This window comes from Elephantulus edwardii, unplaced genomic scaffold (assembly GCF_000299155.1).
Source record: "Elephantulus edwardii isolate Elephantulus edwardi_28Jun2011 unplaced genomic scaffold, EleEdw1.0 scaffold00006, whole genome shotgun sequence".
In the NCBI taxonomy this organism is placed as follows: domain Eukaryota; kingdom Metazoa; phylum Chordata; class Mammalia; order Macroscelidea; family Macroscelididae; genus Elephantulus; species Elephantulus edwardii.
This window is the reverse complement of record NW_006399756.1, coordinates 31816752-31830895: the sequence shown is the minus strand read 5'-3', so window position 1 is coordinate 31830895 and position 14144 is coordinate 31816752. Positions and strand designations below refer to the sequence as shown.

Below are 14144 nucleotides of genomic sequence, written 5' to 3'. Positions count from 1 at the left end.
AAAAATCCATGATGGCAGATGTCCAACCACAATCGGATGGGTTGAGAAATTATGGCACAGCCACACACTACACAGTTTGTAGGAGCAAAGATTTTGAAAATTACCACGTAAGTTGAGAGAGACTGGAGAGCTTTATGCTAAGTGAACTAACTCAGTCCCATAAGGACAAATACTGTTTAAGACCATTATTGTAAAAACAGAAAAATAATTAGTGACATGTGTATGAGCTTCTGGAGGGAAGGTAGGAGTAGAGGGGTGAGGATGAGCAAGGGGTAATCATAGGGCCACCCAATTTGACGGGTAGAGGGAGATGGAGAAAGGAAATGGGAAAGATCCAGTGTGAAACGCAATATATATGAACTTTGTAAGTAAACCAGTATAAAATAAAAAATGTATTTCAATAAAAACCATGTTGGAAACAGAAAAACCTGTGATATAGATAAGAAAACTAGAGTAGTCTTAACCAGCTCTTGTTAAGCAATAAGGAGATTCTGATTAAATGTTCATTCTGATGTAGAAAGCTGGAGTAGGGTCTAGAAACTGCTTCTCTCACAGTCACCTGAGTGATGCCAATACTCCTGGTCTAAGGGCTACACTTTGAGTAACAAGTGCCTAGAGCAGTACTTCTCAAACTTTACTGTCAAAATCACCTGGAGACCTTGTTAGAGTGCAACTTTCTGGGCCCCACCCAGAGAACTCGTAGGTGAGGAAAAAGCTCTGAGAATCTATATATTGAACGAGTTCCCAGGTGAGTTCATGGTGCTGCTCCAAGGAACATACTTCACGTAGTAGGCTTATCAGGTCCTAGGTAAGTAAAAGGACTCTTTACCAAATGAATAAACGATGCAGGTATGGCAGGGAGAAGAGCAGAGCAAAAGCCACTGTGAAAATCATATGTGAGGCCGAAACCAGAAAACCTTAAAATGTTTCTGCTTTCCTTAGTTCTCAATTTCCAAGAAAGATGCTTTCCTCCTCACATCTATGTTCTATTTGGGGTACATTTACTCTACCAGTTTATGTAGCAATTTTTGAAAGAGACAGAAAGAGATCAAAATCATTGTTTTGCTTCCCCTTTCCCCACAAAGATGGTGTACTACAAGGGTCCTTGAGAACTCTTCTTTGTTGAGGTCTCCAAACCATGTAGAGTAGATGAGGCTATATTTACTAAAGACCTTTGAAAGAGCTTTCATATCTTCAAATACCACTTAAAATTGTGAACCTCTTGCCTAACTTTCTCTTTGAAACAGGATTTCCTGCCGAAACACTAATGACAGTTGAGGCTGGATCATTTTTTGTTGTGTCCTGTGAACTGTAGAAGTTCAGCAGCTTCCCTGCCCTTAACCCCACTAGCTGCCAGTAACTTCCTTCAATTTTAACAACCAGAAATGTCTTCAGACATTGTTGGTTGTCTCGTGGGGTAGGATGATGACTGCTCGTTGAGGACCTTTACCTGAAAGTCATTGTCTGAAAATGTACTGACCCTTCTCATCAACCTGACTTCTCCCATTGTGATTCCAAGTGGTAATGGGATAGAATCTCATGCAGAGCAACAATAGTAACAGCTACTAGAAATGCCCTTTGGATTCCTGAGGCAAAAGAAAAGCCTAATTTGCTTTCTGTCCAGAAATTTTATTGCCCTCAGTCATGTCAACAGCTTTAGAGGGTGGGCGTGCAGGACCTCTAGCCCGTGTCACAGGTGATCGGTACAAAGGCCACATTTCTTGGTATAGACTAATGAGCACGTCAGGGCTGCATGTGATTGTTGAAGTACCTCAACTGGTGTTCAACCAATTCCTCGAGCCTTGTTTTTCTGCCAGTGCCTTCATGACAGTGTGGCCTTTTTCCTTTAATACTATCTGGTTTTGACCCTGTGCTACATCCCGAAATGGTTGATTATCAACTAATAGGTTTGTTGGTTTTGTTTTTTTTTTCTTATGTGTACCACATCATTCAATTTATTTCAGCTCAAAGCTTTAATTGGTTCCCTTTTAATTTTCTAACTCCATGTTTTTGCGCCCTTCATTACAATACTTTGTCTTCTCAAGCCATCCTTTAAAATATCCCAGTCAGCTCTCTTTCTTCAACCTTGCTTCCATTCACTGTACCGACTGTGCATTCAAGAGCACATTTCAGAGTATCTTCTCACATCCTTCTTAGTATTTTCTTTTCTCGCTTTTCAGTCACCTTTTGTTTTGTTCATGTGTGATGTCTTTGGTGTTAACACACACAACTCATCTGGACTTTCGTTCGTTAGTGTTCAGTGTGTTCTTGAGATGCTCTCAAAATTCTGGTGGAACATACTCAGGGTTGTACTTTGGCTCTCATGGATTTGTTTTCATTCCGTCAGCACTAGCCTGAACTGGTGTATGAGCTGTTGATGGCCTTGTTAGGACTGATGACATTGAGCTTTGCCAGCATCTCTTTCTACAGATGTAGTTGATTTGATTCCTTTGTATTTCACCAGGAGTATTCCATGTGTATAATTGCCGTTTATGTTGTTACAATTATATTTTCATTGAACAAGTTATTGATGTTGTAGAATTCTATCATGTAATCCCTATCATTGTTTCTATCACCAAAGTTTTATTTTCCAACTACCAATCATTCTTTGTTTCCAATTATGAATCCCAATATCTCATTATTATCAGTTCATCTTGATTGCATGTTTGGTCAATTTCAAACTTCAAAAGATACTAAAAATCTTAAAATTTTTTCCTCTTTGGCACTAGTGTTTGGTGTGGAAATGTGAATAATAATATATTAATAGATTTTTCCTTGCTTAAGTATGGATAGTACCCTAAGACTAACTCCATTGTACTTTAAGACAAATCTTGAAATGACCCTTTTCACAATGATTATAATGTTAGGCTTCTTCAGTTTATCCTTCTTGGATGGTAGACCTTATGATTATCTGATTCAAAATGTCTAATAACCAGTGTACTTCAGCTCACCAAAGCCTGTTGTTGTTGAGTGCTGTCAAGTTGCCTGTGACTCACAGTGTCCCTATGTACAACAGCTCTCAACCCTGCTCTATCCTGAGCCAACCATATTGTCTCTGACACACCTGCCTCTGTTACCCCAGCCTCTGAGTCATTCTATCTCATCAAGGGTCTTCCTCTCTTTCTCTGTCCCTCCACCTTCCCAAGCATAATATCCCTCTCTAAGGACTGGTCCCTCCTTGCAGCATGTCCAGATTATGTCAGATGGAGCATCAGAATTCTTGCTTTCAAGTAGCAGCCTGGTTTCACCCTCTCCAAGATGAACCTGTTTGTTCTCTTAGTATTCCATGGTATATTCAATACTCTTTGAGCACCACAGCTCAAAGGCTTCAATTCTCCTTCTCTCATCCCTTGTCGTTGTCCAGCTTTCTAATGCATACAATAAAGCCTAGGATATAAATTTTAGGTATCTCATTTCCTTTTTACAGTTGCTCATTTTCCAGCATTTGTAGGTTGAACTAACATCCTCTGATTATTAGTAGATTCCTGCAACTGTTTATTCTCATTTTGAGTTGCACCACATAAGCAAATGAACTTCTTGAAAGGTTTACTCCATCCATAGTTTTGAGTTGATTCTGTTTTTAAGCAGCAGCCCTTCCCCGGTCAATAAAGGACTCATCTTCCAGAACAGTAGCACCTGTAGAACTTGTTAAACACAGATCCATGCACCTTTGATGTGACACAGTAGGACTAGGGACCGGTGGTATGGTCTGTAGGGATTTGTGCAGCTAACCCAAAGGCAGTGTCTCACTGGTGATTTGAATCCACCAGAGGCTCCAAGGGAGAAAGATTGGCAATCTCCTTCTATGTACTTTATTGCCTCCCTAAACCACTCAAGAGGGGACACTATAGGTTGGTTCCACCTCTACTCAACAACCGAGATGGTTTGTTTTGGCATTTTTTTGAGAGCTGGGCCTGAGACTCTCTATTAAGCCCCAGGTGATGCTGGGACAACACTTTCAGAACTGTGGATAAAAACGAAAATAATGCAGATACAAATATTATGCATGGGTGTTTGTATTCGTTTTGGGCATAGTTACAGATACTTTTCAGATATAGCCAAGACAACTTGCAAAAATGGCTTTCTGAGTGTGAAAACTTAGAACCCAAGTCTTATGGGGCAACTCAGTTGACAAGGCATACTTCATGTTTTGCATCTTTTTGAGGTGAGTAGCTTGCAAGCAGGAATTGAAGAACTGTTAGTCTACTTGTTGGGGCTAATGAAAAACGAGAAAACCAAAGAAGAAGAAGAAAACCAAAGTCTCATTTCTCTAATAACCACAGCCTCGTGAATCCTGAGACTAGAAGGTACTGCCCTACCCAAAATAGATGGGCCCTGATCAAACAGAAATAAACTACAGAATAAAGCTCAGATTCTTAAGAAGTCCAGATTGACAAGACCAGTTGATACTAGTAGACTCCTTGACACTATTTACCTGAGTTATTAAAACTTGTACCAAAACTATTCCCTTTTAGTAAAATATTAGCTTTGGGACATAAATAAAGGATATTATCTCTAAGTACACTGTTCCATTTAAAAGTCATCTATCTGCTCGCCTAAATTTCTCAGGTAATTCAAATCCACCAGTCAGTGGCTCCATGGGAGACAGATTGACAATCTCCTCCTGTATACCCTTTGGAAATCCAATGGAAGGTCAGCTAGGAATGGTTTCTGACCTGATGGCAATGAGTTGCAATATTTCAATGTGAAGACAAACCCCATTAACCTTTAAAGAGGGCTTTGGAGTCATGCAGACCACAACAGAGAACTAGATGTTTTAATCTATTCCAATGAAACCAAAGGCCAAAAAGTTCTAAAAAGAAAATATGCAGTAACTCTGTCAACAGTTCTTCAAGTCATTAACACACATATATTTCAAAGATTTGAGAAACTCATCTACTTTATTAAATAAATTATAAAACACTTTGAAAACAAAAAGAAAAGTCATCTATATGAGAACAGAAAGTCAACAATTACTATGAAAACAGAAAGTCAATAGTTACTCTAAAGCAGATATATGAATAAAAAGGAGCAGGATAACTAGAGTAATGGAAACAGAACAATCAGAATGTAGTTACAGAGGATGTTGACCCACCGTGGGAAATGTTACAAGTATCACTGAACAATGCTTATAGAAATTGATACATGATAAACTCTCACCTAAACAAAGTGGAAACCTTGAATGTTGTTTTGTTTTTAAAGATAAGTGTTCTCCTTGGCTAAATATTAGAATCACTTAGGGAGCATTTTAAGCGGTTGATTCCAAGGCCCCACCTCAAACAAATCAAATCAAATCAAGTCAGTGAACTCAGAATCTCTAAAACATGAGATCCAGTCTTTGGAATTTATTTTGTTGGGTTTTGTTGTTGTTTTAAGATTCTTCGTCAGTAGTAAGAACCACAGAATTCAGTCATATGCATTCCAAAACATTAGAAGTGGACATTCTGTCCAAGTGCCCTGTTTATTTAATATCTGATGCTTCAGAAACCTGTATTACTGCCCTACTTCCAAACAAAATCATCCTAGCACTGTGGTCTGAACAAGGCTCAACCCATAGTGTTGATCCCTGTTTTGTGTTTCAGTGAGCATGGACTACTTTGAATGTGGAGCTTGACATTGTCTTTCAGAGGCTGGGGGTGCATAGCTAAGGCTTTAGGAAAGCAAACCAAGGCTTCAAGACAAGAGTCCATGTCTGCTGTTGTTGGTGTTATGTACTGTCAAACTGGAACCAACTCATAGCTGACTCTCATGGGTTTTCAGAGGCAGTGAATCACACAGAATGTTGCCCATTTTTTTCCCTTGGAGTAACTGGTGGATTCAAACCAGCTGTCTTTGGGTTGGCAGTGCAACTCTTTATCCATGAGGCTACCAGAGCCCCCTCTACTGCTGTTAGAACACAGCAAATCACACTTTAAAAAAAATAGCTAGAGCTTGGACACCAGGGATTTAAGGCAGAAGCCATAGTTGGCCTCTGTAGTTGGCCACTCAGAAGTAGGATGCCAGTGAATCAAAGGAAAATATGTCCTTTATAACTCAGAGACAGATGCAACCTTTATTTTTAGAAAATGCATTGCTCTAAAACCCACTGTTTCTTTACCTTTCAACTCAGCCCAGAGATTCTTCCATCTGTTGTTGTTCAGTGCCACAGTGCTATGCTCAAGAGACATGTGAAAATACCTCATAAAGTCACATTCAGGAGTTTTCTATTTAAAGAATTACCTTTGCCTCTGCTGTTGTTTAATGAGGCGCAGTAGGTAAGTGGAATTAGCCAGCTTAAAGTCTATCCCTTTGACTAAAAGGATGATTTTGCCAGGATCCAAATTGATTTGGACGTGTCTCAAGACTAAAATGTGCTGAACAAGGTTCTTAGCTTAGTCCTCTCTTCAACATCTGCTGCTCAACAAGCCTTTGCTGTTCTCATGTCCTCTTGTGTGGAGTGTTGATTCTAAAGAAATCCAGTTGTTGGTTTAAAAAAAAAAAAATAGCCACCAAGTGCGAGTGAATTCTTCCTTGGAAGTTGGAGAAGAGGTTACCTCGCTTAAGAGCTTGCATACCTTTAAGTGGATTCTGTAGCAAGTTTAGTGCCTGTCCAAATAGTCCTGAGTCACACAAGAGATTCCTGGAGTTCTCGCGATCATCCTGTCACCAGCTCAAAGGCTCTTCTGAGCTTGCACACAGTTCTTGTTGAATTCTGAAGTTTTATGTAGATATTACCAGTCATCATCATTAACTAAGTTATTAACCCAGCATCATTGCTAGCAAAATCATTTCACAGGCATCTTGCTTTCCTAGGAAGTTGGGGGAGGACCAAAGTCAGTGGACTAATAATCATGAGGAGCCATTTGAGACTTTCTGCTTCTATAGAGGGACCTCTCAATAGGAAAGGTCAACGTCCCCATTCACAAATAACAAGAAGTCCTGAGAATCACATAGACAGTTCCTAAGTGAGGACTGTCGAAAGTGAAGTATCCTCTTTGCAGTCCAGAGGGAAGCAAATGACAGGAAAATATCTTCTAACAGAACAAGAAGGCAAGCAGCTGTAACCCAAGACCACCAGTAAGGTGATAAAGCATCCTCCCTTCCCCCCTTTACATCTACGCCCCTGTTCAGCATGAAGAAGCCAGAGAGTCGGCATCCAATTCCCAAATCAATAAGACAGTTGGTTTAATTACTATTGGAAAATGCTTGTCATTCCTCTGTAGCATCTGGTCCCCACTGGACCCTCATCATTTCCTTCACCTGCTCCCCCCATCGACCAAACTGTGCAGCTCTGCAGCTGTATCCCTGCCCATCCTCACCCTTCTGCCCCCAACCCTCACCTCCTTGTACCCCCAATATGTTTTTCCCAATACAAAAATAAATTTTTTTAAGTGAAGCAGCCTCCATATGTGCCAGTAGGAAGTAAACGCAACACTGATTTCTGGAAGGAGAAGGAATGCATGTTGGGAAACCGCATATATTCAGAAAAAGGTGGAAAACCTTGGAAAAGGCTTATCCTCATTGCCCCAGTTCCTCCTACTTCCTGAGCTTTAAATACTGCTAAGTCATCCCTGAGACCTTGATGCGGCCAGCAATAAAGACGTGTCTGCCGCATCCCGGGCCCACAGCCCTTTGCTCTGATTCTTCCTTCCACTTGTGGCTAAGTGTCCATCCCTGTTCACTCTCGCCACCATCACCAACAATCTTAAGATGATGCCATCACCTTCATTCCTAGTCTCCTGGTGGCCTGGCCTGTGTGTCTCCTTTTCAGTTTCTACCACCTCTCATCCTTGAGCTTGCAATGACAAGCGCATTTTACCAGCATTACCCACCCACCGCTAATCCCGTGTTACCCTTTCATTCCCCCCCCCAACCCCGGCCCTCTGTGAAGCAGTCATCCCTGCTTTTCCTTCTGTATGCAGGTTGCAACTTTGAGCCCCGTCAGATTGGTATGAAGCCACGGCTTACTTTCTTTTTTCAAGAGGTTCTCTTGTTTTCTAGCTTTGTTGAGATATAATTCACATACTATACAAGCCACCCTTTGGAAATGTACAATTCTGCAGGTTTTGGTGTATTCACAGAATTGTGCCGTCATTGCTGCTAATTCACTCCAGAACTCTTTCATTAACTGGAAAAGAAGCCTTACAGTTATTAGCAGTCCTTCTCCAGCCTCCTTTCCCCCTGCCTGCAGTCCCTAGGAATCGCTGTCTTTGCGGATTTGCCTTTTCTGGAGAGATAGCACTTAAGTGGAATCATAAAATATGTGGTCTTTACGCCTGTGTTCTTTCACATAGCATAATGTTCTCTAGGTCCATCTGTGTTGTAGCATGGATGGATAATAGCTATTATTAACAATGCCAGCAGAGAGGCATGTACAGAATACTGTGGGAGGAGGAGACACAGCTTTTCCATGTCTCAAGAATGGCTTGACTCAGCCTCCTCCAGCACCAACACCTCTAGAGCCCAAGGAGGGGATGAGTGCAGGAGGCAGGGGCCTGCCAGGCCAGCCTTTGTGGGGGAGGCAGGATCTCAGGAGGGTGTCGGGTGAATCACTAACTAGCTGTCTTGCCACTGTGAATGTCAGCTCAGAACATATTCTGTGATTGCCGAACCCTGCTTCAGTCCGTATCCAGGGAAACCAACTGCATTCCTTAGTTTTGTTTTAAAAGATCTCTACAACCACTTGAGGGAATCTTAAAAGACTAGGTATAAATTACAAAATGTTCCTAAATTAATTACATAGGTGTATGTTAAGGTCTTTTGCTCATAGAATTTTTATGAGTTGTGCTCCACTCGACAGTAATTACCACCAACACCACCACCACCATGTTGTCGTAAGGGAGCTATGGTGGCCTAGTGAGTGGTAAGGAATGGCACTGCCTACCCAAAGGCACGTGGCTTGAATCCACAAGCTGCTCTATGGGAGAAGGTTGGGCAGTCTCCTCTCATTTGATTTACAGTCTCTGAAAACCCACTGGCTCAGCTATGAGCCAGTTCTGATTTAATGGCATATAACAACAACAACATACTATCTTGACTATTACTCATAGTTAAAGCCTTTATTTCTTGTTAATAATATAAGATACCCTCAAATAGACTTTATAAAGTTTAGACCAGTAATGACACTTGTAGAAGTTATAGTTCTTTTTGTGAGAATGTAATAAAACAATTTGGTTGTCTCGTTGTAAGAATCTTCTCTGCCATCTCAAAGGAGCGTGGTTTGAATCCATCAGGTGCTCCATCGGAGAAAGATGGGCAATCTCCGTGTGATTAAACTGCCTATGAAAACTGGCTGGAGGGTCATCTGTGGATTGGTTCTGACTTGATGATACTCAACAACAACATGAACTAAATCTTAGTGGTAGGAAATAATGGTTGTGTTTAAAGGATTAATGACTTTGCATTACAAATATATATGTATATAAACAGAGAATATGGAAAATAAATTAAGAAAAATCATCTTTCTTTTTCCATTATACTGATTATTTGTTTTGTCATGTGCCAACACATGTTAGCAGAAAAGTAAAAACAGATATCATGAGTTTAAGAAAAATATGTTTATAGAGGGAGGGAAACACTTTAAACTGAGAGCATTCTGAGGTCATAATCTAATTAAGGCTACAAACACTTTCTCTCCAGTTGGATAGACTGCAGTTGTTTCAAAGGATCATTTTAGTCTGCATTTGTAATTTAAACATAGTGTGCTTTATCAAAAAATACAAGTTTTACCGCTTGGTTTTCATGCATTGATTATATCAACTATGAGCTTTCAGCCTGTCTTCAGCTTAGTTGAGCTTATCATGGGTCAGGGAACAGTGTAAGCAAAGACCTAGAGAGTGGAAACAGTAGACGTTAGGGAAATGGAAGTAACCAGATGCTCCTGGAGTAGAGAATGAAAGGGATGTAGCAGAGCATATACCTAGAAAGATTGAGAAGAGTTGCATTGTTCAGTCTTGAGAACACCCAGCTAAAGAGCCTGGATTTTATTCTGGGAGCCATAAAAGGTTTATGATGAGGACAGTGGCATGATGAGATTAGGATAGGAATTCGTTAAAGGATAGGGTGAAGGTAGGGTAGACCATTCTTGGGTAGTGTGTTGTTGTTTTTGTTGTTAGGTGTCATTGAGTAGAGGACAACCGATAGCCATCCTGTGAACAACAGATCTGAACCCTCTCCTAGACTGCCATCCTCACCCTTTCTGACACAGTCAAGGTCATTACATGAGTCACTGTGTCATTCCACCTAGTTGAGGGTCTTCCTCTCTTTGCCGACCCTCCACCTTTCCAAGCATCGTGTCTCTCTTTGTAGAATAGCCGTCCTTGTTACAGATTAAAAATTTGAAAGCTGTAGGATTGAAAAAGAGAAAGCTACCAGCTACTTTTGAAGCAGAATCTTTGATGTGGTTTAAAAAATTGTAAAATTGTTCACTACAGATTAGTAATTGCACACAAGTTAGCCTGTGCTTAGGGAGCTCTGGTGGCTTAGTGGTAAGAAGCCGCACTGCAATCCCAAAGGCATTTGGTTTGAATCCACAGCTGCTTTGCAGAAGAATGGGCAGCTTCCCTTAATCTGATTTTCTGACTCTGAAAATCCACTGGAAAACCCAGATATAGGGTGGTTCCACCTTGATGGCATACACCACCATCAACATCATTAATATCACATATCAATAAAATCTTGCTGAAGGTAATTAAAAAACAGCTAGAACAATACATCAAGAGAACTGCTAGAAATTCAAGCTGGATTTAGAAGAGGCCATGGAATGAGGCATACCATTGCTGATGTCAAAGGGACCTTTGACATCAGTAGCGCAGAGAATACCAGATATTTACTTGTGTTTTATTGGTTATGCAAAAACATTTGACTGTGTGGACCAATACCAAATTATGGATAACATTGAAAAGAATGGGAATTCTCCGAACACTTTTTTTTTAAGGCTACAAATGAGGCAATTTATTAACCCAGCATCATTTGTTCTAATGTTTCTTGTTGGCAGCTGCCACATGTCCAGTGATTCTGTCCAGATCTCTCTGTCCCTGAGGTGTCAGTGTGTGGCCCCCATCTTGGTCCTTCGTCACCATTTTTAGCCCTGCCAGGGCTTGGAGGACCCAGCAGGCCACAGTTTTGTAGTCCAAATCTATTGTTGTTCATAGGGTCTTGATAAATCATAGTCAACACCACATACCTAACAATAACATCAGCGCTAAATTATAGTTTCCAAGTGCTTTCATCCATACACTGGGTCACTGGAGCTTCACAATCCCCTTATGAGTATTGGTTGTTTCAGGTACCACATGGCTAACAAAACCATCTCCAAACACACAGACCTAAACCAACCACTGTTTTATTATACCTGATGACTGCGTAGAGTATTCAGGTACAGCACAGTGGGAATGGCTTGCCTGTGCATCACCATGTCCGGGTCCTGCATCTGGAGCTGACTTGAATGACTGGGCCAAGCTTGAAAGACTGGGCTTGGATCAGCTGAGTTTGGTGGAGCTCTATCCCAGATGCTTTGCTTATCCTGCCTGGCCCTATGATGGGTTATTAACTGGAAAGTTATATGACTTAATCACCTAGCCCCACAAGTACCCAAAGGGATATTCCATTCTCTGCAAATGAAGTAATTACAGATACCCTCTCCCTTCCAGATTTAATGGAAAGAAATATAAACCCTTCCTCTCAGTGGAAGGAGTTATGCGGGCATGTTTTAAAACCTCAACACTGATATTATTCCCTGATGCTAAATGACAGCAATGAGAATCAAATCCAGTTTTCCCAATAACAGTTGTACACTTATAAGTGGTGATAGTGTGGATGTCTGTACAGAGAATGAGGGAGGAGAATGGCTTCTAACCCAATTGTGACTCCAGATTCTTGCTTTTTCAATTGGATCTTGCAGCCTCCTGTAGCTAAGATATATTTGCTCTATGTGAAAGCTCAAATAAAAGGAATTTAGCTGATTTTGTATAGATCCAGTAATGTTCCTAAGAGACAGATATAAAAGTACAAGGTTTGTGTTTAAATGAGCTTGCGTACAAACTTTGCATTTTAAGGAGCACTGCGATGGGCGCTCTGGTGGCATCGTCTGCAGGGAGTCATGCTGCTAACCCGAAGGCAGTGTCTCTCTGACTGGATCCACCAGCAGCTCCACTGGCTAAAGCAGCCTCCTTATGTGCTATTTACAGCCTCCAGAAAACCCACTGGAGGGTCAGCCTGTGCCTTGGTTCTGACTCAGCGATGAATTTGACTTTTTTTTTTTAAGTTTGGGGTTCGGTCCTGATACTGGACAGCCGCTTTGTTACAACTCTGAAAATGCCTCAGGTAATGTCGCTCTGATTTCATTTGCCGTTTAGGAAAATCACACCTGGCCATTGTCCAGCGAGTGAATAATGAGGGCGAAGGGGACCCTTTCTATGAGGTGATGGGCATTGTCACACTGGAGGACATCATAGAGGAGATCATCAAATCAGAAATCCTGGATGAAACTGACCTCTACAGTAAGTACACAGCCTTTTCAGTCCCAGCATTTCTTGTTTTCCTCCAAGGCTCTCAGAGATACTTCATTTGGTTGAGAGCATGAAAGAATGTCCGGACAAGGCCCATGAGCTGTTCCGTGTCAGCCACCTAAGGCCAGCTGCTGGCATGTCAGGATACCCTGGCTGTTGCAGACCAAGGATAAAGTACATTAATAATGAGACAAAACACCAAGAGATGAAACTGAGTTAAAAATAGGGGGCCAGCAGTTCTAATCAACTGAAGCACCACAAGCCACACCTCTCTGTGTATTTATTGAGAATCGGGTAGCAGATCATAAAGAAAATTATCTTGTAAATGAAGCCCAATTTTTCTCTAGTGTCAACCTGATACTTAGTTCAGGAAGGAAGTATTTCACACGTATTAACACTCCCTCTGCAAGGGGACCCTGGCTGCCTCTGGTCTGCAGGAAACAGCTCAATTCCTGTAATCTGTCACAGAGAAATTCCAACTTCTAAATTTGTGATTCCTTCAATTCCTGATTCAGCATATGGTTTTTCGTATAATATTTGGTATGAAATTTGGCTTTCCCTACCTGATCTGAGTCACGATGAGTCCTTAAATACCATCCAGCATGGAGCGTTCAGGAACTGAACCAGGATTATAACAAGGACAGTTCCTGGCCCTTAACCTAATGAATGGGTCCTTGTATGCCACAGATGGTTTTGCCCTTGGCTGCTAACCTGTAAGTTGGAAATTTTAACCTGCCGAATCAGCAGCACCACGGAAGAAAGGCCTGGTGATCCACTTCCATAACCATTGCAGCCATTGTAAACCACATGGAACACAGCTCTCCTCTGTCATACACAGGGTCACCATGAGTCAGGATGATAAGAGAACGTCGGGTTTGATATATTTTGGGTTTGGCCATTGGATGAAAAGGCACTAAAGGAAACAAATTGTACCAGATGGTGGTCAGAGGCCTCTCTGCCCTTGTGTCTGTCCCCTTGTTTTGCTCCTGTTTTGTCTCTTTGTCCATGCAGACACAGATCCTCGCACCACCTGGGGTTCCACTGCCACCCCACTCACACCAAAATATCAGAGAGCAGCAGAGATAACCACGGAAATGAAACATCCCACAAGCTCAGTACAAGATACAAATGTCCCTTCTCAGCCCCTGCCTCGCTGGCCTCTATCTTGTCCCTCCCGCCTTCTTGCTTGCTGGGCTCCTCACCCTCCTACTGACCCGCTGGCAGGAACAGTGTGCTCTTTGCTTCCAGATAGTGGCTCACTTTTGGTAACCGAGCCTTAGCAAAGCTGTGCTTGCTGACGTTACAAAGGCACGCTTTGTCTCTAGGTTGGCCGTCTTACCTAAATCCCCAGAACTTCTAGCCCACAAAGTATTTTCTCTTCAGAAGCTCTTCTAATGAGGCAGAGATCCCCTTCTTCCCCACTAGATAACTCATTTCGTACCTTTGATTTGCTGTAAACAGTCCTTCAGAACCTGATTCCTGGTAGTGCTTTGCTACTGTAAGACCTTGGGCTGTGCCAGGAGTGCCTTCCCTTTGGTTGAAGAGATCAAAGCTAAAAGGTGAGCTAAACCTTCACAGAAAGAAAACATGCCTTCCAGATACCTCATAATGTGCTACACCTGCCAGGCCAGTCCTCTTCAAACAGGGAGCTGAGTC

General features: G+C 41.7%; 1 protein-coding gene across 2 annotated transcripts in view; it reads left to right on the top strand.

Moving 5' to 3' along the window:
- The window catches only part of CNNM1 (cyclin M1), a 73086-nt gene that overhangs the window by 26424 nt on the left and 32518 nt on the right, over nucleotides 1-14144 (top strand). For both annotated transcript variants that reach the window (XM_006880041.1, XM_006880042.1), the window contains exon 2: nucleotides 12336-12479. In XM_006880041.1, coding sequence (XP_006880103.1) covers nucleotides 12336-12479 — 144 coding nt within the window. The remainder of the gene's footprint in view (nucleotides 1-12335; nucleotides 12480-14144) is intronic.